Below are 26205 nucleotides of genomic sequence, written 5' to 3' on the forward strand. Positions count from 1 at the left end.
GAGATGTAAAATTGATAACGCGTGAATTTTTCTCTTTGTAATTTTTTTTATTTCTTTTTTCATTTTTATAAATTTACGCTAATTCGAAATGTCACGAAGGATTGTACAGCGCGCGTCGCGTCGTTATATATTCGCTTTGAATAATAATTAGCTCCGAAAATACCGCCACAAACAAGTCGACCTGTATCGTGGTTTCTCAAATTACCTACTCGTGTTTTGCCCTTCTGTATAAGTACATGCATAATTCGAGAATTATTTCGGCCGCTTCGAAAGGCTGTTGTGGATTTTCTAATGCCTGTGAAACAAAAATGGAACTAGAGAGTGGAAAGAAAAGGAACTGAATACAAATCAAAATTTATATAGGAAAACTTGGTTATAAGTTTTTTTATGGGGTTATAATATTATCGAGACTTTGTATTCAACTTCATTATAGCTCCAACAGAATCAGAAATATTTTTGAACCTGATAAATCTAAATTGAAAAAGCGAGGAAAAATTCATCGCCAGCCAAAATTTTAGACGCTTAAGTGCATTTTTCGATTTTTAGACCAGTTTTTGAATAATCGAATTTGGGTTTGTTGAAAGTTGATAAGTAAAAGAAAGTAAGACGAAATGAGCTTCGTGAAAAACATCGAAGTGCCATGTTGAGCTCATTTTGAGGTGATTCGTCGCTGAAAAATACATAATGACGTTATCACATCGAAGGAAAATCCGTTGAAAGCTTTCGACTTTGGCTACTTTTTCCCTAAAGCGACATTTTCTATCAATTTTAAATTATTTTCAGTCGAAGTTAATAGCTCATTTCACCAATTTCGACGGTACTTTTACGCGCCCTAAGTCATTCGACGAGAAGATAACGAGCGTGATTTAAAGTCGAGCTTAAAAGTTTCACTCGAAAATAGGTACCTATATTCGGTATCAGCGAAGGGTAAAAATAAACGAAATGGAAAACGAGGTTTTTGAAAAGTTTCCTAAGCTTTTGCATTTAACCGAAGTGCACTCCAAGTCTCAAATTTCATTCTATTGTTTCGCTATATCCATCTCGAAATTAGCTGACTCTTTTTCAATGATGAGTGCACCGTCAAAGTTGGTCATAATTTTTTAATAGCTCGTTATTGTTATTGTTTTTTTGCTCGAACTTGTAAAATATTACAGATGAATTTAGTCTTCCGCTTACGCGTCTGTAATATTATAATTTTTTGTCAAGGTTGGTCGTCGAGATCACCCATTTATTGCCTCATACTCCTCTCGCGATACATTATGTTTCTCCAAATGAGAAATGCATAAATGAAATGGGATACTCGATTACTGAAATACCGCCTCGAGAAGGTTAATTTTGAAAAATTGTTAGGAAAACGACGCGAATGCGAACTTTTCCTAGCGATAAATGAGAAAAATGATGGTCGAGAAGTGGTTCAGAGGGAGGGGAACGCTTTTCAGCAGATGAAATGCGCTCGAATAGAAAACTGACAGCGAAAAGCTTTTCTTTTCGAATGAAATACGACGAAAGAAATCGGTCTATAATAAGCTCCGATCTTTGATATGAATACCTCGTTCCTTGCTTTCTTGAAATTCGATGGTGGTTTCTGTGGGAACCATGATAGACTGATGAGCATGAGCTGGTGAGCTCAAAAGAAGACAGGAGGTGAAGGCGAAAGACGAACGAAGAAATGTGCAATTTCCATAGACAACGAGATCATCGATTGGGTGCGTTTGCTTGGTTGGAATGGAACGAGAATATTATACTGTTGCATTTTTCGCCGTATTGTCGCCTCGGTCTCGTCTCGTGTGCTGAGTTCAATTCCATAGGGACTTGAAAGTTTTGCAATTTGAACTCGGCGAGCGAAACTTGAAATACAGGCGTGGTTTTTTCACCTGAAGAACTCTCAGGAGCTAATAAATTCCGCGTGTTGAATTTAATTTACAGCTCGTATACTTAATTTTATTCGTATACGTTCGGTATACGCGTACGTAAATCGTATTAGCTTGTTTGCGATGTACCTACCTAACTGAAAATCAACTTAGATAGGAGGGTTAGGGGTAGGTAGAGGTACTTACGGGACACCATAAAATTACATTAATACAATTCCGATATTAATTACGTAACGTGTATGTACTCGAACGATAAGTTTATAAATAGCTCGGTCAAGTTATATTGTGTATTGTATGTACACTTTGCTAACGATACTGGCATCCAAATGTTTGAGAAGGTGGATATCGTCGCCTTCATCGCCGTCGTCGGTGTGGTCGGCAGAACGTCGTCATTGTGTCGTCATGGTGGCAAAATGGCTTAAAAATTACCCCTTTCGTTTTGGCCGACGTCAACGTCGAACAGACGGATCAAAACAAAAATTGCTTGTCTCCCTTAACTATAGCATATTTACGATAGTCTTTGGAATATACGAAGGTGGCTCTTTTGGCTTTGTGAATGAAGTCGTTCGCATACGCGATGATACATATATATTTTCCACAAGACGCGAAAGAGAAACCGAGAGAGAGTAGACACGTCGTGTAGAAAATGACTCGCTGCTCGTATATGTAGTCGATCGATAAAGGAATGAGCTTGGGGTGGAAATGTTTTAGAGGGTGATACTCGCCGACTGTAGAAAGCTGACGCCCCGTTAGTAAAGTTTTTACCATTGTTTCGTGAATTTTACTCGGACGAGGAGCGCGTGTCTGTGTGCGCTTTTTTGTACGATTTTTCCTTTGCAAGTTTCTGTATACTTACTGCCGTGTTTGAGAAAAAAAAAATTTCTCCTTTATGACAATCCGTATAACGGCGCTGGCGTAATTACCGCATCCCAATATGGTGACCGAAAAGGCTCTGAATCAGGTAGGAGATATGTACCTATCTTCGTTGTATACTATACGCTTTTTACACACCGGAAATATGGCCTTTTGAACCGGGTAAACGATGCGATTCGATATACGATAACACGATTACACGTTTATGAAAATTGATCGAATTTATATTATGCATTTTTCCTACGTTATGATAGGTGACATGACAGCCTTTGTATCAGGTATCCGCACTTGCCTTTGCTGTGCAAAATGAAGCGAACATTAGCCGGGCGGCCATTTTACTCGTCGTGTACGACGACTGATGGCTACAGGCGGCGGTGTCGGATTTTCCTCATCCGAGACGATTTTTCTGCTACAAATCGGCGACGTTTTGTACATTTTCTGTAAATTTTACACGTTATCGTTGGTATTGAGGTCGTTTACGCGTTGCCGAGTTCATTAACGTTAATTAAGTCAAGGTTTGGCGATTTATCATCTGCTGCGGTACCGCAATTCGATATTTATAACTATACATTTCATTGTACGTATTTGTAGTACGTATGTGATGTACAATGTTATATGCATCGAGATCGTCCGCTATGATAATTTTCATTTCCGAATTGATACTCCCATTTTCATTTTCACAAGTACGAGGCTGGTATTTAGAATGGATATGGAATTCGAATAGAGTATAGAGGACTAGAGGTGTTTGTAATTTACAGATTCGTGTAGTCAGAAGTCAAAACCAACTATATGTCATACTTTCACCTATACGTGTGTGCTTTATGGTCTACTCATTTGTATTGTGTGGCTTTAATGTGCGGTTAATTTTGATTTTTTTTTTTTTTGATTTGTTTCAGACGGATGGAAATACCGCTTTTTTACGTGCTGCTCGTTCAGGAAATCTTGAAAAAGTGCTCGAGTTCATTAACGCCAATGTTGACATCAATACGTCCAACTCGGTGAGTATTATTTCGTCTTCGAGTGAATTTTAACGAAAGTCTACGACTCCACGTACATACCAAAGTCGATGAAGATGTTTGAAACTAGCCCTAATGAAGCACTTGTTGACCGGATAGTGATGGAAAGTTGAAAAATTAGGACTGAATATCTGAATTTTTAGAAAGAAATGAAAATTCTCGAAAGTACCTGTCTGAATTCCTGTGATATCCATCATTTTCTGTTTAGGAAGACATCGGATATTAATCTACAAATCAAATTTGTCTTTTCTCTGTTATCTTGATTTGTTTTTGAAATTTTGCAATAATATCTTGAAACTTTTTCCCCTACCTTCAATAGAGCTTTTATACATGCATAAGTATATGAGCTGACAAAGGAACCCTCCCACATGATAATATCCGATTTGAATGAAACTCGGACTGAGGAAAGAGGACTTCAAAAAACCCCCATCCCCCAATTTTCAGCTTCTGAAGTTGATTTTTCGATTTTTGACAATTGTTTGGAGTTTTGTGTACCCAGGTAAAGTTGTTCTGTAAATTCAAAAAATGGCCGTTTCTCCCCACCACATGAACTTCAGCAGCTGAAATTTTGGCTGAAGGGTCTATGCTTGATACCTAATCGACTAATACTACCACTCGCCGGATCAGGAATTATCATCAGAAATCGAATTTTTTGTACATCATCTTGTGGTACATAAATTCCATTGAAAATTTTTGAAAAACCAGTAAATTAAGCTCATCTAATGAATTTCAGGGGCTCAAATTTTGGTCAAACAGTCTGTGCCGAATACCAAATCGACTCATACCATCATTGGCCGGATCCGGCCGTCTGTTCAGAAAACTGGATTTTTTTACTGTTTTTTCTCGTGTTATGGGTGAATTTGAAAAATGGCCGTTTCTCACCGCCACATGAACTTCAGCAGCTGAAATTTTGGCCAAAGGGTCTATGCTGGATACCTAATCGATAAGTACTACCGTCGGCCAAATCTGGAATTATCATCAGAAATCGAATTTTTTCACGTAACATGAGAAGAAGTAATAAAAAATACACAAAACTTCAAACGCTCGCCAAAAATTGAAAAATCAAATTCAGCAGCTGAAAATTGAAGGATGGGGTTTTTTTGGGGTCCTCTTTCCACCAGTCCAAGTTTCATTCAAATCGGAGATTATCATGCGAGAGGGTTCCCTTGTGAGTAGAATTGCTCCACCAAGATGACAATTATGACCAAAAAATTGAAACATGTGAAACCACTGCATTGCTAAACATCTCCGGAGTTTCAGAACTTGTATCTTTAGATGTTTTGGCACTGTTATTGCGATATATTCGAATAGAAAAACTTTTAAAAATACGATTTTGGCCAAAAATAAGCGATTTGTTAATTTTTAACCACTCAGTGAAAACCTTAGAAGTGGTCTCTTGGATTTTGATGGCAACTATGTACTTAGGACTTAGGTCGACACAGAATCTCAATTACTCTCTTTCGGGACCAGGCCATTTTGTGCATAACAGATTGGATATGGGGTACTGCGAAAATACCACGATTTTTTCGAAAATACCCTCTGTTTGAGGACTCATATCTCTTCTCCAGATGCACCCCCTGAAATTTTTTCTGAATAACTTTCAGCCTAAAGGTCATGAAATTCATGAAAAAATCATGAATTTTGGTAGGTGGTTATGAAAGTCATGAAAAGTCATGAATTTTTTTTAAAACACAGTTGAACATTTTTAAAAAAGCTCATACATTGAAAAAAAAATAAAAAAATAGTTCAAAAAATTGGAAAAATAAAAAAATTGAATAATTTTTGATCTTGTAAAAAATGGGATGTTCGACAAGTAAATAGATTATTATACTTATCAGGTCCTTCCCATCCAGAAAATCAGGAAAAGTTAGTCTTTTTGCCTATGAGTCGTTCTTTTCAAAAAAGTCAAGAAAAAGTCCTTCTTTTTGTCCGAAGATTTTTTTTTCTCGAATTTTAAAATAATCCTGTGATTTACTTACTTGATCAAAATCAACCGAAAAATGAAAACTCAATTTTTTAGAATTTTTCATTTTTTTAAACATTAAAGTAATGAAATTCAATAACAAAAAATTGAATGTTTTGTTAATGAAAACCAATTGATTATTTCATTATTGATTATTGTTTTGTTTATTTTGAAAATTATAAATTTTTGAAGCTTTTTTTTTTGGAAATTTTGTAAAAATGGTTTTTGTAGCGGGAGGGGGTATCAGTCCTGTCAAAAGGTCCTGAAATGTTCTGATATTTCAAGTTATTCATTTGGGGGGGGGGGAGGAAGGGTATTTTCATGCGGATAAATGTGAAAAATAGGCCATGGAAAAATCATGATTTTTTGCCTGGTAGTTTTGTTGGACACCCTGTGAAGATCTCCACTAAATTTTTCCAAAATCTTTCGCCATTTTTTTCCCTCCGATCCACCCAAATGCATTGAATGCATTGGGTAATATTGTGCTTTCCACCCCCCAAAAATGTCTTGAGCAGTTTGTTTACTGAAACCATCAGCAGTCGTCTCTTAGTTTCTATTTCCTGTCTGATGCCTTTTCTGACCTTTCCAGAGTGAATGGATCCCAAACTCTGCCTAATTTTAAAAAAAGTAAAATCATCAATAAAAATGAAACTATTTAATAATTTACAGCTCTGAAATTCTCATCGTTTTTCAAACCAAAGTTGGAGTTTTGTCTACAAAATTTTTGGCAATTACTTATTCCTTTTCTGATGGTGATTTTTTTCGTTTTGAATGCTGATGTAAACGATACGAAGTACAGACGTAAATTTTGACCTTCGCATGTGTCATTCTTTGATCCCCCTTTACGTCCCTGTCACACCATATTTTAGGAATTGTTCATGACAGCTTGAATTTTTTTGCGGAAAACTCGACATTGATGCAATTCCCCACACGGTGCCGTTTCGGTGAATGATTCAATGTATGGAACTCGGCTCAAAAAAATCTATGTACCTACGTACGTACGTACGTACGTAATAAATGAGGGGTACTCTGTGGAACGGTTGTACATCGAATACGGCGCGAAAAACCGGCGAGTTGTACTGATAAGATCTAGTAACTTGGTGAATAATGTGATCGTCTGAACCATACTTCCATTTAAAGGGTTAATTAAACCATGACTAGTATCATTTTTTCATTCATTTTCTACGTGTAAAAATTGTATAAAAATAAGTAATAAAAAACCCCTAAAAAAATAAAGAAACTACGCGCACTGAAAATTGTGCTGTACGGTTTCTGCGAGGAATAATTTCAATCGAATTGAGTACCTACATTTCTGCTTGTTGGGTATAGCGTGTAGGTAAACAGTCCAAGCTATTCGAAGACGTAAAATTTAAACTTTTTATTGTCTCGAAATTGATTTTCCATTGTAGAAGTCGTAAAGTACACGTGGTTTTTTCACCTTAAAAGCGCCACCGTTTTGTACTGTGTTTTATTCTTTGTCTTTGCTCCTTCGTATGTACAAAAGTTGTGACGACGGTCGCCTGTGACGTATATGAAGTGCGATGGGCAAATTAAAAAGTAGTAGTCTCCCGGCAACCCTATCCTTATGAATTATGCAGGTCCGAATACACAGTAGGTACCTACAATGGGGAAAGAGGAAGCTAGAAATGGAATGGAATTGCCAACTTGACTTATACGTACATGCTCATAAAATCGTAAAATGGTTGCTCTCATTTTATGACCGGGGGATTCCAGCTTTTACCAAAATACGGTAAATTATTTTTTCCACAATGAAAGGGTCAAAGGGATGGTGAACGGTTTTCATCCCTTCGTTGGAAAAAAATTACATCAACAAGAGTATTCGTCTACTTTTTGGGGAAGTGGAATGTCGCTAGAACGGTGGCAGAAATACAAAGGACTTTGCTCATTTCATATGGAAATATTTTTTCGGAATGTCAATAATGTGTATGTGGAGTAGAAAAGATGTAGACTATATTTCGTTCGTCACTCATCGGTCAGTCATGAAACTGAAGCCCAAAGCCTCCAAAAGGAAGAAGAGAACATCTAGAGCAGAAGCTACATTGAGGGTGGGGGAGGGGGTGTCTTTGATGTGGGAGAAAAATATCAATTTTGCCAATTAATATACGAGTAATATTCCATTGACTGAAGTGTATGAAAATTTTTATTAATTTTATTTTTATTTTTGGAGGTTTCAAATGTGAAATTTGTTCACCTATTCTAAAACGAGAAACAAATTGACCCAAACGAAGCGAGGGCGAAAGCTTCTAAAAATTTTAATTTCAAGATGTCTAAAAACGATGCTTTTTCTCAATGCGAGGAGTTTATTTTTCGGTTTTTAAAATTTTAGAATTTAAGTGATATGTACTTTTTTTTAGGAAGTTGATTTTGAAAAAAAAGAACATGCTCCAGCGAAGTGAGGGCGAAAGCTGTTGAAAATTTGTATTTCAAGGGGCATAAAAACAATTTTCTTATATGAGGACGAAGAGTTCATTTTTTGACTTTTAAAATTTTAGAATTTGAATGATGTTTTTTTGAAGACAATTTGATTCTGAAAAATAAAACGAACAGGTCCAAGCGAGAATGGAAAAGCTTATGAAAATTTGTATATCGAGAGGCATAAAAACGATTTTTTTTGTAAGGAGTTTTTTTTTGGCTTTGAAACTTTTTTTTAGAAATTTCCATCTTGATCTTGAAAAAGAAAAGAAAACAAGCCCGAGCGAAGCGAAGGCAAAAGGTTTTGAAAATTTGTGTCTCGAGAAGTACAAATATTATTGAATTCATCAGATTGAGTGAATTACCTGTACCTGTCTGTCACGTGGTAATCAACACATTAATAATTTGTCGAAAAAACCTTTATTATGAACTTTACCTACTCAATTTAAGACTATGGGATTCGCAGTGTTGGAACGGAAAATAACAAGTAACGATGTTGTCGATGTCATGTTTTTTGTTGCAATTATAATTGCTTTTTTCTGTACTATTATTCTTATCAAAAATGTATGTTGATTATGGACATAGCGACTAGTGACATACGCATTCGTAGCCTATTTTTAAGTTTTAAAAATTAGAAGTACCTACAGGTCGGAAACGTATAACGTTAAAAAATGCATTTTTCATGTACAATACGATTCGTATCGTACGAAACACCGGAGTTTTTTTTTTTATTTCGATATAAGTATATTTATAGTCCATTGATCGCACAACATACCTAATCTCGCCAGTGTAAAAATTGTCATTGCCAATTTCCGAATACGAATTTTTTGGCTACGATTCCAACTCCAAGCGTCTCTATAACGACATGTGGTTATGGTGGCGTTTTCCACATCCAGTTCGACGTAAGAGGTAAACTATGTCCAGCTACCAGCCACCAGCCACCAACAGGAACCTGAAGCGAGAAGCAAAGCGGATTTAAATTACTTTGTATTGTCTTAAATGCCGGCGATGATCGTGTTCGCGAGATTGTGAACTATGCTGCATTCAGCCATGTTGCCAAATTCACTTAAATGGCTGTTACGGTACTTGAAAACGCGTTTCAGTATACTCAGTAGTAGTACGAGTACTTGAAGAGCTTTATGGTTAATTTTTAATAAGATTTATATGACCGATGTTTGCTGAAAATGGTCGAATATACGAGTAAAAGAAGTCTCGATAAAAACGAGCGAGCGGGAGCAATTACACATTATATTTCATTGATTTGAACGTTTGTAACTAGTGGTTTATTTTATTGATTGTGATAATGCGAGCTAACAGAGCTAATAATTTGACGTATTTAGGTTAAGGGTAATTTTTCGTAGTGTTTGTTTTTGGTCGATGAAAAATAATCCTTTTTAGAAAAGGCGGGTTCGCGAAATTCAGCGAAGTGATCAAGTATATGATTTTTGTAATTTGTAGATATTGCGCTAGTGACAGCTAGGTAGGTGTTTCCAAGCGTTGTGAGTGATGCCTATTATTCCATATTTTTGGGCTATGATGATCGTACGAGTATATTGTGTTTGAATTTAATCTGAAAAAAATGAATAAATGATTATTTGTAATCAATTGGAAGATACTTTCGGATGGGTTCAGAAATGCTGGTAGAATGTACATATAGATAGGTACCTAGCCTACTTCTCATCTGTATCTATAAAATATATGCATATTGTATAGTTTTTAATTTGTCATAATTGTCTCCGAATGTTGATTACCACTGGATGTATGACAGTAGTCTGCACAGACGCAAGTACTTCACAGAAATTTCAACTATAGTGAATCATCGTCAGACTTTGGTAGCAGGAAGGGAAATGTTATGTTGATGTTGTTCATATTATATGGTTTAAAACTATTACTAACCGTTTAAAAATTCACTGAAAATATTATAAGTCCATTTCGTTGTAGGTATTATTTATTCTTACTTTCTTGAATTCCATTTGAAGATCATTTCGCCTGCTTAAAACTTTACATTTACACATACATACTCCACACATGTAGCATTTATGTAATGACAGCTAGCTGAAAAAAAAAACGTTTAAATTACAGTAGCGAGTTTATTCGTTTGTTCGTTATGTTAGGTATTATCTCAATTTCGAAAGATATAAGTATTTACATATAATTACCACTTTGTTTGATGATTATCCCTAAGGCTAAATAATCTGTATCTAGAAATACATGCGAATATAGCAAACGTCCCTTGCAGCTATTTGTTACATTTTATTAGCGGATAAAAATAGAAATCACGTAGAATAGGTACAAAATCTACCGTAAATATTGTGTTTTTTTCCTTGCAAGTTCAAGATTATCTAATATTATGTATTCAATTATTCGAACCTAGCGAACAGTGTGGCTGAATTCTAGCGACGAAATCGATAGATTTTTTGTAAAAGTTCAATTAGGGGGAAAAACATCGAGGTCCAAGCGAAGCGGGGGCAAAAGATTTCGAAAATGCGTATTTCGAGAGGTAAAAAACAATGTTTTTTGTGATGAGTAGTTTTTTTTGATTCCGCAATTTTAGAATTTCAATGATGGGAACCTAATTTAAAATTTCAATGTTCAAAATAAAAGACGAGCAAACAGTGCCAAAATTCATGTTTAGAAAAGGGGAAAATTATAAATATCTGGTTTAAACCATGGCCTCTGGAAATTTCCAGGTGGCATTATAGGCCAATTCACCCTTGAATTTTATTTTGGAATTTGAAGAAAAAATTGAAAATTTCAACGTAATAATTAAATTGAAAAAAAAATGAAATTTCAAAAATAAATAAATAAATAAATAAATAAAAATCAAGAATTTAAATTGATGTGTTTTCCATACAAGTCCAGGAATCTTCTGATTTTGAAATTTTTTCTGTTGAAAAGTTCTAATTTTGCATAGAAACTGCATCAGTTTTCATACACCTAATTTCTTAAAATTCCAAAATGAAATTCGATCATAATCTAAAACACTATTTTATTACAATTTTGTTGAGACGTGAAAATTTTTCCTTGTGAGCTGTCGAAGTACATAATTCAAAAAAGGGAATGAAATTTTGCCATTTTGTTCCTTTGCGGGTCTTATAATAAAAAAACTGAGATAAGCATTCAAAAAAATTTTCAACAAATTTTTATAAACTTGACTTTTTGATTCCGTCTGCATCTGTAATATGGGGAAATCCTCCATCTCCAAAATAAGTAAGTGATTTCTGAAATTCATTTTTTCTACTTCCCTTATGAAAGTTCTTGGAACTAATTGTTTGAACTTCTACCAGGCGTTAAAGGATGAGGGATTGCTTGGCTAAGTAATGAATTTTGAAGCAATTTACCTATACTATGCGAAATTAAATTTTTGAACGTGAATTCGTTATTCAGTTGAGAGATTGTAGCCTCAAGTATTGATTGAACACATATTTTTAAAAATGAGAACTTTTGATTTGTAAGTATACAGTAGAACCTCGATTAACCGATCTAATCGGGGCGGAGAGACATTGCGATACGCAAAAAAGTCGGATAATCGATTTTTTGATTTTTTTTCAATTAAATGAACACTTTTCGGCGTATTTTTGTTAATTACTTTACATTTAGATTTTACTTTCGGATTCATCTCGATAAAATAAACAAATGTAACAAAAAAACAAAAAATTAATATGTAACTTTTGACAACTGACTAGACTAAAAAAAAAACAGTTAGTGATTTGAACCCACCTCAAGTCGTCTTCAGAGGGTGTTAAAATTGGAGTGTAGAGTAAATTTCAGCTTTCCATCTCCATTTGATGAAATTTTGTAAAAATTCAAAGGTTCAAAAATCTGATGGAGGCTCCAGTAATTCTCAAAAAGTCGCTGGAGACTCCAAAACGACTTGTAATCCCCCTGCAGTTGACTTCGTAGCGTATTGAAATTAGTTTGCAGAATAAATTTCAGACTTCCAACTCCATTTTGGTGAAATTTTGTAGGAATTTCGAGTTTCAAAAATCTGCTGGAGGCTCCAGAACTGCTCAAAACGGTTTGAAACAGTTTCCAATCAATTTGGCATGTCGAAAATAGGATGTATCCCAAATTTCAGCTTTCTTCGTCAATTTGGTAAAATTTTGATTTTTCCCCCTCATTTTTGGCCTAAATTTGATTTTCAAAAATTCACCAAAAATCGAAAAACCCACTTTAGCACTTGAAATTTTGACAGGTGATGAATTTTTGCTTGATCTTTCGATCTACTTTTGTACAGTTTGAAAAATTTTGTGCAAGTCCTACATTGGAACGCAAAATCTGCGATTTCGTATGACCTGTCAATCAAAATGGCCGCCATTTTGTTTGTAGGGCCACCTTTTTTTTTGAGCACAAGGGCTAGAAATGTTTCTTAGGACTCCCCCTTCAAGAAAAAAGTTGTCTTGGTAGATCGACCGGGGGGGGGGGTGCAATTTATCCTTAAGTGGGCTCCTCGACTGAATACAAAAGGCAAAATCAGTATGATTTGACATCGATTTGATAAAAAATTTGGCTTAAATCGGATAATAAAAAATTATCCGACTTTTTTGATCGGTTAATCGGAAGAAGTCGGATGTCGGATGCATATTTTTAGTCGGATAATCAGACACACAATTTTCAATAGGTAATTGTGAAGGATTCCTTCACAATGATTTCACCGCCGTTTTGAATTGAAATTAATTTTTTTTTACACAAGTAGGTAAAAAGTGACGATGACCTGGTGGCTGTTTTTTCTTTTCTGATTCTGAGACATTTTACCTGCTTTGCACTTGGGATGACCTTTTTTTCTTACATGCGGGGAATCCCTCAGTACGGTACCAGGATTACGTTACCCAAGAGTAACGTTAATAAAATGTCCCTAATGATCATCACACGTGTTGTGTGCTGGTGCTGGTACTGCTGGTTGTAGTGTAGGTAAGGTAATTCATGTGACGATGACGAGATTGGATGACGTCATTACGCGCACCTATTCCCTTCCCTTTGCCCCTGGTTTGGTTTTGTTTATTTCATTATTTTGGGCGCTTGTGTGTGTGTGTGTCTCTCTGTATGAACTGCGATCTGCGAACGATACGAACATCGAACTGATTCAATGAACGCGGAACGTGATTTGATTGAGTTCGAGTACAATGTGTTTCAATTTTTCAAATTTAAAAACTGTTCGAAATACCTAATTAAATTAATAGGTACTATGTAGGATTAAGATGTCAAATTGGTTAATAAAAATAGCGTTACACTTTATGATTGTTCTGAGAAATCATAATTGTGTTGTGTACAATTTGTGCACTGTAGGTTGACTTTGGTATGTTGTGGATTATTACCGGCGAATTGCCGTACTAAGTATGATAATTGTTATAAGCATAGTCTTGTTACACAGTTAGTTTATAATCGCTTTATTTTGTTACAGAATGGTCTGAATGCTTTGCATTTAGCATCCAAAGATGGCCATGTCGAGGTAGCCGCCGAATTACTGAAACGAGGAGCGAACGTCGATGCTGCTACGAAAAAAGGAAACACAGCTTTGCATATTGCATCTCTTGGTATGTCAAAAATTTTGTAAACAGATTAACGATGATCAAGTTTTTTGCATCGTGGTTAATATTTCAACGTTATTTTGTCGTATAGCTGGTCAAGAAGAAGTTGTGAAATTATTAATCGAACATGGTGCATCGGTTAATTTACAAAGTCAAAGCGGATTCACTCCTTTGTATATGGCAGCCCAAGAAAATCATGAAAGGGTTGTCAGATATTTACTTAATAATGGAGCTAATCAGAGTTTAGCAACAGAGGTACGTTGTTCAGTGGAAGAATCGTAGATAATAATTCAAAGCTATGTAAATAAATATTTACCCGAGTTTTCTTGACATGCAGGACGGATTTACGCCACTTGCAGTGGCCATGCAACAAGGACACGATAAAGTAGTTACCGAATTACTGGAGAACGATACAAGAGGCAAGATTAAATTACCAGCGTTACACATAGCAGCTAAGAAAGATGACTGTAAGGCCGCAGCTTTACTTCTCCAAGTGAGTCTTACGTGAATGAAATGTCATTGGTTTTTGTTTCGAACGAGAATTTTATTGTGATATATATATTTTTTTTAGAGCGAACATAATCCTGATATTACGTCCAAGAGTGGATTCACACCTTTACACATTGCTTCTCATTATGGTAATGATGCCATTGCTAGTCTTCTACTCGCCAAAGGTGCCGATGTGAATTATGCCGCCAAGGTATGTCTTTTTTCAGTTGTTTGATTGTCTCTGGCTCTGTATATCCTTCGTGATGATTTTAAAACGCCTGTATTTTTTCAGCATAATATCACACCTCTTCATGTGGCTGCTAAATGGGGGAGAAATAATATGGTGATTTTATTATTGGATAAAGGAGCCAGTATTATTGCTAAAACTCGAGATGGCTTGACGCCTTTACATTGTGCTGCTCGATCCGGACACGAACAAGTTGTCGATACTTTGCTACAGAGACACGCGCCTATTACAGCGAAAACGAAAGTAATTCAGAACAATTGTTGACTTATCTTATCGCGTATGTTTATTTTCTCGAAATCAGTTTGTTGAAAGAGGAATTTAGCAACAGTTTTCCTCGTAAAGTACCTAGCTATGTACACCGATTTGTGCTAATGACATTATCGCTTTGATACATCAGCAAATTATTATCTCTTGTAGTCGTTGCTCGAAGAATCTTAGCGAGGAATATTGATCTATAAAAATATAAACATGTTTATTTTTATTCAAAATTTATTCCGGCGTTATCTGCTGTATGGTAACCAGATTGATGTCGATGGCGATAACTTATCGATATTAGCTATCATAGAAAAGATCATACGGATTAATCCTTCGATTTATTTTATATCGTTTTGTTATTCGTACTTAATTCCTGAAATTAATTTTTTGATTTATTGTCGCAGAATGGTTTGGCTCCTCTTCACATGGCATCTCAAGGCGATCACGTCGAAGCAGCTCGAGTCTTGCTGTCGCATCGTGCTCCCGTCGACGATGTAACAGTCGATTATCTGACCGCTCTTCATGTAGCATCTCACTGCGGACACGTTTCCGTCGCTAAATTACTTTTAGACAGAAAAGCAGATCCGAATGCTAGAGCATTGAATGGATTCACGCCTTTGCACATTGCTTGTAAAAAGAACCGAGTCAAGATCGTCGAATTATTGCTCAAACATGGCGGCTCGATCGAAGCTACGACCGAGGTTTGTCGAACTGTTGTACCATATGATGGAAATGTTTTCGAAAAAAATAATTTACGATGTTTTTTTAGTCGGGATTGTCGCCGTTGCATGTGGCCAGTTTCATGGGATGCATGAATATCGTCATTTACTTACTGCAGTGCGGAGCTAATCCAGATGTTTCGACTATACGCGGAGAAACACCGTTGCATTTAGCTTCCCGGGCTAATCAAACTGATATTATTCGAATATTATTGAGAAATGGAGCTCAAGTCGATGCTAAAGCGAGGGTTGGTATTTTAGTGAAGTTATTTGATTATTCAGATGTCATTGGTGTCTTTACCATTTTGTTCCCAATGAGTCACTCGTAGCTTTTTCTTTCGAGGTTTTTTTTTTTTTTTTAAATAGATACTAATCTAATTGAGTAATCTAAAATCACAGAAAAAATACCGGCTTGTTTTCGAGATTTTTTTTGAGAATCAGAAATTCCGCAGTTAACGAACTCGAAAGGTTCGCAATATTATCAATATTCCACTGTTGTGGACTTTTCAGTGTAGCTAATAGAGTTAGTAATAGACAGATTTTCCCATCTCGTAGGTACAGACTGCAAATTTTCGTTGATTAATATTTTAATTAATTTAAACAAAATAAGTAGCGCTTTTTTTGTTTTTTTTTTTGAAGTCTTGAGAATAATTTAATTTTATACAAAATCGAGTTTGCAGGGGTTCCTAAATTTAATCCATATCGAATATCTTTACTTTAAATTTAATTTCACACTTCTTTTCTCAGGAACAGCAAACTCCTCTTCATATCGCAGCTCGACTTGGAAATACCGACATCGTCATGCTACTGTTGCAACACGGCGCAAATGTAGATTCAGTAACCAAAGATTTATACACATCGTTGCACATCGCCGCCAAAGAGGACCAAGAAGAGGTAGCTCAAGCTCTGCTCGAAAATAACGCTTCAATGACAGCCACCACTAAGAAAGGATTCACTCCTTTGCATTTAGCTGCCAAATATGGACGATCTAGTATCGCCACATTATTATTACAACGCGGAGCTCCAGTCGACGCACAGGGAAAGGTCAGTACCAGCGGTAAAAATTGAAAAATCTGTCGATAAACCGAAAACTGACCCAAGTTTTTTCCCATTTCAGAATGGCGTCACTCCATTACACGTCGCTAGTCATTACGACCATCAAGGTATAGCTTTATTGTTGCTGGATAAAGGAGCATCGCCTCACGCTACCGCTAAAAATGGTCATACGCCTTTACATATCGCTGCTAAGAAGAATCAAGTAAGGATTGCATTAAAAATCGTATCGCTTATCTAAGGTCAATATACTGATAAGATACGCTAATATTCGTGAATTGATTTCTAGATGGATATAGCAGCCATGTTATTGGAATACGGAGCTAATGCCGGAGCTGAGTCGAAAGCCGGATTTACACCTTTGCATTTATCTGCTCAAGAAGGGCACGTCGACATGACTAATTTACTGTTGGAACATAAAGCCGATGTTAATCATAGTTCTAAGGTTAGTTACAATGGTTTAAATATTAAATCTCGTATCATCGATTATTAATACGTTGATTTTTCTTTTCTATCGTAGAATGGATTGACTCCATTACATTTATGCGCTCAAGAAGATTGCGTCGACGTTGCTACAATTTTGGTAAAGAATGGCGCCGATGTGAATAATGTGACCAAGGTGAGTTTTTGAGAAATTCCTAGTATTTAAGTGCTTTTCAGATATTATAAATGTATGATTTTTTCGTCTAGGCCGGGTATACTCCGTTGCATATTGCCAGTCATTTTGGGCAGTTGAATATGGTTCGGTTCTTATTATCAAACAAGGCAAAAGTTGATACTGCTACGTCGACCGGTTACACACCTTTGCACCAGGCTGCTCAGCAAGGAAATTCGGCCATCGTAGCCGTCTTATTGGATAATGGAGCTTCACCTGACACCAAAAATAACGTTAGTAAAACGAATGTGATGGTAATCATTATTCAACGTATTTGTATTTGTACAAACCCGTACTAAATTATGACGTTGTTTTACAGCAAGGACAAACTGCCTTGTGTATCGCTCAAAAATTGGGCTACATCAGTGTGGTCGAAGTATTGAAAAATGTCACCGATAACACCAAAGCTCCTCCCGTCGCAGCTGCCCCTACCGGCGACGAGAAATACAAAGTTGTTGCGCCGGAGACGATGCAAGAAAACTTCATGTCCGATTCGGAAGACGAAGGAGGTAAGCGACTTCGTGTTTAGCATACAAACGGTTCTTAATTGATGAATATCGATTTTTTATCGCTTGTCAAAGGTTAATTGTATTGAAGATGTGCGAAAGTATCAATGAGTAATGATTTGTATTTCTATTTCGTCTTGACTTAACGTTGTTTTTTTTGTCAGTGTTTCGATAGTCACCCTTGTGCGCAGTGGTTATTTATTTCTGAAAATGTTTCATGAGTTGTGATTGTTATGACGGTTTTAATATCCAGTTGTATCGAGGTTTTCGGGTAAATGGAGTATTTTATTCGTTATCAACGTTCGCGTCGGTACGATTGTTTACTTTTAGTGATTTTTTTCTCTTTCTACCTTTCGTTCTTATCGTTTGGTATTACCGCATCTAGGATTTAGGCCAATGATATCAAAAGTAAATATTGAATTTTACTGGAATGTGTATCAGAAGTGTGTCAAGTATGGCGGTATTTTATTTTTGGTTTTTTGAAGTGAACCATAACCAGAGTTGTTGAATGTATCGCGAAAATCGGTATTATTAGTGACGTCAGAAGTTTTTGAATGTCGTCGAAATCTTTGTGCGAAATGTTAAGCTAAAAAATTAGATCGTGATGTGAAAAAAAATGAAATTTAGCAATTCTGACTTTGGAAGACGAAGATTCCCTGAAAACGATTGTGTGGATTTTCTAAGCCGAACCCGCCGAAGAAGAATGTAAATATGTCAAAGCTCAAAATTTCCTTTTTTTTTTTTTTTTTATTATGAAAGCTCTCAACAGAAAAATTTTACAATAAGGTATGCAAGATGATAACAAACATGTTTTTTTTTTTTCAAAAATAAAAATAAGAAGTACGAGCATAAAAATTTGCATTACTTCGCCCCATGCAAATGAGGGAAATGCTAACATGAACATTTCTTCATCAGATAATGCTTGAGAAGACTGCTAGTCTTTTCAATCTGGAGCAATTGATACAGAACTTAATACTCTTGACATTGGGTAGTTTTCTGTTAAATTAACAGAGCTTGCCGAAATCGTTTTGATAGAATTTTTTGATCTTGATCTAATGTTATTACTTACACGTAGCTCTTCTGTTAGTCATACTAACGTATTCTGGCAGTAAAATGCCAGTGGAAGCTTTTGATGACTGAATTTGGGTCTCGACAAGACCGTTTTCAAATCGAATATTACGTATCCTTTACCTTCGTAAGTCGCTCGATTATCGATTTTCTCGAAAAAAAATACAGTAAATTTATATTGAGGAATTGGTTGATCCTTTTGTATTGAAATTTGTATCACCTGTCACCCTCATTTATTAGTTTATTTGATATATGTAGGTCTAGGTATAGGCACCTACCACAAACTAAATTGTATCTACGCGTATGTATCGTATTCTATGTATGTATGTATTTATTTGACTCAGCTGTAAAAAGTTGATTTAGCATATTATGTGTGGTTTGTGTTATTTATGTATTATCAGGAGACGAAGTGTATATGGCGGCAAATGGCACGATGAGTCGTATGTGCGATAGCACGTTGTATTTGCAATATTACGAGAAAAACACGTTATTTATGCGTAAGTTCATGCTGACCAAGTTGCACGCTTCACACACCACGTTGCCTGCTTACCTTTTTTTTTTCTTAATTCGTTGCTCTTCTCTGGTAGATCTTTTTTTTAAATCGTACATGCGAATTAATTTTGATTCGCGAGTGAAAATCCTGCAGTGTGGGACGATGTATGTAGTTAAATTTTGTAGGTAAAGGTATCTTTAAAGCTTTTCTGGTGTTCTCGTCCACATCTGTCGTGCAATCTGGAAAAAGTAATTGTTATAAAAACGTACTATGATGGTTGATGGTGCTACATACTTTTTGGTAGAAGTTTTTATTCCAACGCCTGCCAAGGTTTGACCTAAATTACTAGCGTAGATCTGCGGTTTATTTGTACCTAATTGATGGAGTGTAACAGATGTTTGTCGACATTGTACGTACACTGTGTATATCGACGATTTGATATCTGTTTTCGAAAAGTTCGAGCGACTAAATCGTTCGATCTCGTCCATGGGCTGTTCTCTTTTTTTTGTCGTAAATTTACTATTATCATTAACATCGATGGAAGAAGGGAGAGAACAGGGTGTAGTGTTTAGAAAACATAATTTGCCGTATAATTAATATCAGTTGCGTTGAGTCTCTTGATGAAGTGCCAATATGTATATGGGTGCGTGTGCGTTCGTCGGTGTCTGTGTGAGCTCTGATGAATGGTGCGCGTGTGCGAGAGACCAACTTTTTTTCTGGCTATCTTCATTTATGCTCGAGTCGGTTTACAAGAAAGATTTTTCGTCGTAATCCCCGTATAAATTAATTAGATATCGGTGTATCGGAAAGCGTGCGTTTTTTTTCCTATGTCGTAGTTGACTGGTGCCTTTTTTTTTGAGTTTCGTAGTGTCGGTGTGTGTGTGAATTTCCGTGCGGCTATCCCTTTCAATGAAAATGTGTTCGTGTTTGGGATGTTGTGCTTGTACGCGTAAAGCTGATAAGAAAAAAGATAAGAAAGTTGATAAAAAAAGTGACAAGAAAAGTTTAAAAGGTATAGATATTTTTTTCAAAGCTTCCTATGATTTTTGCCCTCAATGGTTTTCAAATTAGAGGAACAGTTTCCTCGAGAGATCTCCGGAGCAGCGTAGCAAAATTTCACGATAGGTTGATCTGCCTACGTTTACATGTTCAACTGCACCGACGACGACGAAATGCAATTTTAAGAAAACATATATTATAAATTTTTAAATTAATTCCTCGTGCATACAAAATTTACATTGCGCTAATAGCTTGTATGATTCATGAAAATAATTATATAAAAAGCGAGTCGCCCGCGCCGCCACACGTTGTGCTATTTCTTTGCATATTTTGCGCCATTGCCAAGTGTTTAATATGTTCAAAATTATTGGCCGAGTTTTTCTCTCTCTTATGTCTTTCTGTATCACTGTGTTTTCTTCCCGAAACGCGCTATTTTGTTGCGAACTTGACGGTATTTCGTAAACGTAGGTTTTACTACTTATGAGGTGCGGCAAAGGAGAGCGTGGAAGAATGAGAGGATTTGGGTTTCGATTTGATCTGCGAGATTAATAACGAATTAGGATTACAATTTTTATTCGAGTGAAAAGAATAGGTAAGAGTGATGAGTGAGTTTTTTCCAAGTTCTTAGTGTCTGAAGGACGTGAGAGTAGCCTTAATGAAGTTGTTTGTGTTAGGTTAGGTTAGGTTGACGGAAAGGAATTTTATGTAATGGAGTCGAAATTAGGGAAAGTCATTGGATTAGAATACGAACGAAAAACTTTCGTTTTAGACATCTTCAAAATCCGCTGGGTAGGTATGTTTCGTTCATTGATTGATCTCAAGTAAACATTTTCGAAAATCCCAAAATTTCAAAGCAAAAAGGTTCAAATGTGTAGAAATATTGAGAAAAAACTTTTAAAAAATGAAAAAATTGATTGAAAAATTTATTAATTTCCAAACATTTTTGCATTTTTGAGAAAAAAATCTTTTTATAATAGTTTAGGTGCTCAATCAGTTGGAATGAGCCAAAATTTCAATGTGTAATATAGGTAGCCTCTCAATCCAGAAACATATCAACGTTGAGAATGAATATTCATTAATTAAGGTGTGGCTAAAATTAAGTACAAAATACCTGAAGTTCATTTTTTTTTTGCAGTAATCAAGCTTTAAAAGTTTGATTACGTCATTTGTTTATGAGTTGATGTTTTTAATAGGTAAGTTATGCTCAATATTTTGTTGAAATATCATTTTTTTAGGAGGGATTTTTTAGATTTAAAAAAGGTAATTTTTCATTGTGATGAAACAGTTTTTGATTTCTGAAATCCAAATTTCGATATTGTTCATTATATACCCACTTTTGGTGAAACCGTAACTAGAAATGAGGTTTTGAAGCTTGAATCTTGGTCCCCATCGCTCCAAAAGTGATCCCAGTTTCTCGATTGCGAAAGAGCGAATGTGGCAAGCTGAGCAAGCTCTTCTTTGCTCTTTCTTATGACCACCGATCTGAATAAATTTTCTCAAGAATACTTTGATTTCATTTCACTTTCTACGTGTTTTATTGTTTCCAACGAACAAAAAATGACCACAGTTTATGTTCTAAAAATATTTGATTGATTATTTATGTGGACGTTTTCGCATTATTCCTCAATCAATGCTGATTTGGGGGGGGGGGGCTGAAGAAAAGTTTTCCCAAATTTTCATATTTTTTTTCAAGAATTTTAGAAAATGATTTTAGCTCTTAATTGTAACAATTACCTACTAATTCATTCGTGTTTGTTTTGAATTGAAAGTGGCAAATATTAGGTGATAAATTCGACATTGAAAACAATGTCAAGTTTACTATTGTTCGAACAGCCTCTCATGGCCGGCTCGCACTTGGTAAAGTGAAAATGTACCTAACCTACAGCACTCGACTCCGTCGTGCCAATAATTCGGACGATTTTTCGCGCCGATAACCGCGTACGTATTCGCTAGAATACGAATACGAGTATTATTTGTTTTGTCTCAAAATTCCGTGAAAAGTACAATACGCACATTTTGCAGCTACGGTTAACCGAATTATCAATCGTATCCCATCGCGGAACGTATTTATTAGCGTTTCATCCTTATCACTAATTTTCATTCGACGATGGGTCATAAATTACAAATTTATTGCTTCGTTGAAAAGAAAAAAAAAATTGTTGTTTTCCAAGATACCTTCCAAGTTCTAAGTAGTATATGTATTGGTATTGCATACCTATATACTTGTGTGTGGCTCTCGAACAGTAGAGCCATCGTTGTGAGTAGTGTAGGTATTGCATTTGTAATTTGTTGAGTGCCTTCATTGGCACATGTATATGTATAGAATAGATATATAGCCTATCTACAGTTTACGTAGATTATGCTTTTTTTCACCTCGTAGCTCGTAATGTACACTCTCTCACAAACACGCACTCCTCGGTAGCCACGTTACGTACATAAAATTTTACGATCATTTTGTTAATAAGTGTTGAAATTTTTTTACAGTATACATATACTCGTATCGTACTCGTAATATTCAATATTGTACGTAAACGTATATCTCGTGTGAATGGTATTGGCTTCGGATTGATTTGCAGTGGGTAGTAAGAGTTGGCTTGCGTGTTAAATTTAGGTATACTGTAGGGTGTAGTACTTTGGAAATAATAAAATACTGAATGAGGATTGACAGATCCGGTCAACTATGCGTAATCATTTCCTGATTGCGTTGCACGGTGTCCGCGTGCTCGAGCTACCCCCACGAGCATTTAGAGCTATGGGCATCGGATTTGACGAGTCGCGAAGCTCCCTGGTCTAAAAAATCGAATCGATTTCACGCGTTATTTCAACTTGGTTAATTCATTTAGTTGATACTTTCATTACGTTACGGTAGTCGCAGGATGACCTTTGGCAGAGCTTTATCATGTCGGTCGTTTGAAACTGAAAGAACTGTGCGTGGGAAATTGAATTGATCGAGTTTAATGATACGAATTTTTTCCATTTTTCTGTTGTAGGCGAAGATGCTACCAATGAACAGTCGTACAGATATTTGACCATCGATGAGATGAAGAGTCTTGGTGATGATTCCTTACCGATTGATACGTCCAAAGAAGATAGATACGATACGACAGCAGGTGAGATTTGAAAAAAATCTGTTGATTAGGTTTGTTTGGGAGAAAAGAGAATCTCCGATTCAACGAACATTAACCGGTAATTTGAAATTCGCTCCAGCGGGGTAAAATTCTGAAATGTGGCTACTAGAGTGGTCCTTATTTTCAAAGTTGGGATTTTCCTACCTTCCAACCCCCGAAGTGGTGACCTCTGGTGAGAAAATAATTCTCTATTTTTTATTTTTGAAAAATTCAGGCCACGGTGGGCTCATCAATTTTCAAAAATTTGATTAAATACAAATTCACTGTAAATTTTCAAAATTTCAACTCTCATGACGATTTTAGCCACCTCCATTGAAAACCAAGATGACCCCCTAAAATAGCTGAAATTTAATGTACCTAAAATACGAATTTCAGCTATTCTGGGGGACCGACTTGGTTTTCTAGGGATGGGGTTAAAATTCTTATGAGAGTTCATTTTACTCAAAAGAGATTTTTTGTAAGTGTTAGAACTTGAAATTTTTGAATTTTGAAAATTTCGCTTTGAAGTTGGATTTTTTCAAATTTTTGAGAATTGAGATACTCATTCTGAGTTTTTTAAAAATGGAAAAAATAAAAAATAGGGAATTATTTTCTCACCAGAGGTCACCACTTTGAGGGATTTTTTTTGTCATATATTCAAGGACCACCCTAGACTAAGGAACTACCTAGACTGGTTACCTACCCGAAAAAGGCCAATTTGGTGTTTTCCTGAAATCGTCTTATAAAGGAGGTATCCTAAATCAAAAGAGCATGCAAAAACACATCATCAGCTAAAATTTTAATCACTGAAGTGCATTTTCTGATTTTTGATGAATTTTAAAAAATCAAATCTGGTCCAAAAATGATTTTGAAAAAATCAAAATTTCATCAAGTTGACCTAGAAAGCTGAAATTTGGGGTGTACCCTTACCTTACTTTCAACGTCAACTCTTCGAATGAAATGGAAATGGTTCTGAGTCGTTTTGAGCACTTCTGGAGCCTCCAGCGAATTTTTCAATGTTGAAGGAACACAATACGTTTTCAAAATCTAAGAACCAAAATCCAATTTTGATCATGGGGGGTCGGTATAGTACTTTGAAAAATTAACAAAATTACCTATTATGACTTTTTGCCCAACTTGCAAATTGAAGAGGCTACTAATGATTTTTAATTTCAAAAAATCGCGATGAAAAAAATGAAATGAATACTAGGTCAAAAAATAAACAAATTTTAGTATGTTCATGTTTTTTCTTACTCTAAAATTTAAAAAGTTTTTGGGGCTCGAAAATTGTAAATTTAATGAAATTTTCAGCAAATTGAAAATTCTTGAGCTTCTAAAACTATTTAAATTTTAGAGTAAGAAAAAAAATGATCATAACAAAATTTGTTTATTTTTTGACGTAGTAGTAAGGTATTCATTACATACCGCATTTATTTTTTTCATCGCAATTTTTTGAAATTTAAGATCATTTGAAGCCCCTTTAATTTTCAAGTTGGGCAAAAATTCATAATAGGGTATTTTGTTCATTTTTCAAAGTACATACGTACTATTGACCTTCATGGTCAAAATTGGATTTTGGCTCCTAGATTTTGAAAACGTATTTTGCCCCTTCAATTTTCAAAATAGGCAACTTGTTTATCTTAGATCTTTTTTATTCGTACCCTGTTACTCGTATATCCAAATGTGAAGTTTGTACTGCCACTCGCCGGACACCCTGTATACTTTGAAATTAGGGTATGAATTAGTAAATTTTAGCTTTGCGTAAAAGTTTGTCGAAATTTCAACATACAAACATTTTCTGGAGACTCCAGAACTGCTAGAAACATTTCGAAGCCATTTGTAATCGATTCGGCGTGGAATGTCAAAAATGGGATATACCTACATATACAAACTTTCAGCTTTCTATGTCAATGTGGAGAAATTTTGTTCCTTATTTTTTAAATTTTAAAAGAACCATTTTTGTGCCATACAAAATTGCTATTTTCAAAGATAAATTTCGTCCTCAAATTTGATTTATTTTTGGAAAATGAGGTGGTCAAAAATGTGAAATTCTGTCCACTTTCGATTGAAATGATAGTGAAGCCATTAAGTGAGATACATATATATATGGATTTTAATGAGCGTTTTGGCGAATTTCTGCGAATTCACAAAATATTGCATAACGAATTTGTTGAGCGAAATTCTATCAACTCGATTAATTATCAACTAATACGATCAAAATTAAATATCGAGTTTCAATATTGCATATTAATTTTTTTTTTCAATTTATTTACAGGACACGATGAATCTATCAGCCCTCAACACACCTACAATCAGCTGAGCGCTGCTCCGGTGATTGATAACGTCGACGTGACCAGAGCCCCAGTCATACAAACAGGGTAAGTATTCCAGTACAAGTTTAATTTCCTCAAATCTTCCCTTCGTAACGTTTAAAGAAAATGTGTACTTTCAAAAACACACGAGCGTTTCCTTTGAAGTGTACGCCGAAAAGTGGCTTGTTCAGTTTCGCGACATTTCAATCGTAAACAAAAGTGAATTAAATAAAATTGAAAATACATACGTGCCTGAGTTCGGATAATATGGTACGTGGCTCGATGCCAGACCCGTTCGAAAGAGACCACTACGTTTATCTGCTCATAAATCACCATCGTAAATTCGTCGATCGGGTATAAAAATTTTGATTAATTATATTTGGCTCGAGGTCGAGTCGGTTTGCCCTCTTAATTTTTCTCCGCCCGTAGCAACTTTTTAAAATAAAATGTACGTAAATTATACATAGTATGATTCGAACATGTGCTTTGCGAGGGAAAGGGCATCTAGGCGCCTGAAATATTTTAAAAATGTTACTTAGTCATTTTTATGCGTAAATAACTCGACTTCGGTTGAGATTTTTATCGATCAAATATACATGCATATAACGAATGTCTATT

At 35.6% G+C, this 26205-nt stretch overlaps 1 protein-coding gene across 13 annotated transcripts in view; it reads left to right on the forward strand.

The window, feature by feature from the left end:
* LOC135843751 (ankyrin-3-like) overlaps positions 1-26205 on the forward strand; it is a 72975-nt gene that overhangs the window by 23740 nt on the left and 23030 nt on the right. For 9 of the 13 annotated variants that reach the window (XM_065361742.1, XM_065361749.1, XM_065361740.1 and 6 more), the window contains 17 exons: positions 3641-3742; positions 13558-13690; positions 13776-13939; positions 14022-14177; positions 14256-14384; positions 14466-14663; positions 15080-15376; positions 15445-15642; positions 16142-16438; positions 16512-16652; positions 16737-16892; positions 16968-17066; positions 17138-17335; positions 17422-17611; positions 19078-19173; positions 23159-23278; positions 25551-25653. In XM_065361742.1, coding sequence (XP_065217814.1) covers positions 3641-3742; positions 13558-13690; positions 13776-13939; positions 14022-14177; positions 14256-14384; positions 14466-14663; positions 15080-15376; positions 15445-15642; positions 16142-16438; positions 16512-16652; positions 16737-16892; positions 16968-17066; positions 17138-17335; positions 17422-17611; positions 19078-19173; positions 23159-23278; positions 25551-25653 — 2777 coding nt within the window. Of the gene's footprint in view, positions 1-2642; positions 2833-3640; positions 3743-13312; positions 13453-13557; positions 13691-13775; positions 13940-14021; positions 14178-14255; positions 14385-14465; positions 14664-15079; positions 15377-15444; positions 15643-16141; positions 16439-16511; positions 16653-16736; positions 16893-16967; positions 17067-17137; positions 17336-17421; positions 17612-19077; positions 19174-19780; positions 20182-23158; positions 23279-25550; positions 25654-26205 lie in introns of those variants that run through there. The other 4 variants (XM_065361745.1, XM_065361748.1, XM_065361746.1 and 1 more) reach the window with 4 other exon arrangements.

The sequence above is a fragment of the Planococcus citri genome, chromosome 4, assembly GCF_950023065.1.
Source record: "Planococcus citri chromosome 4, ihPlaCitr1.1, whole genome shotgun sequence".
Classification (NCBI taxonomy): domain Eukaryota; kingdom Metazoa; phylum Arthropoda; class Insecta; order Hemiptera; family Pseudococcidae; genus Planococcus; species Planococcus citri.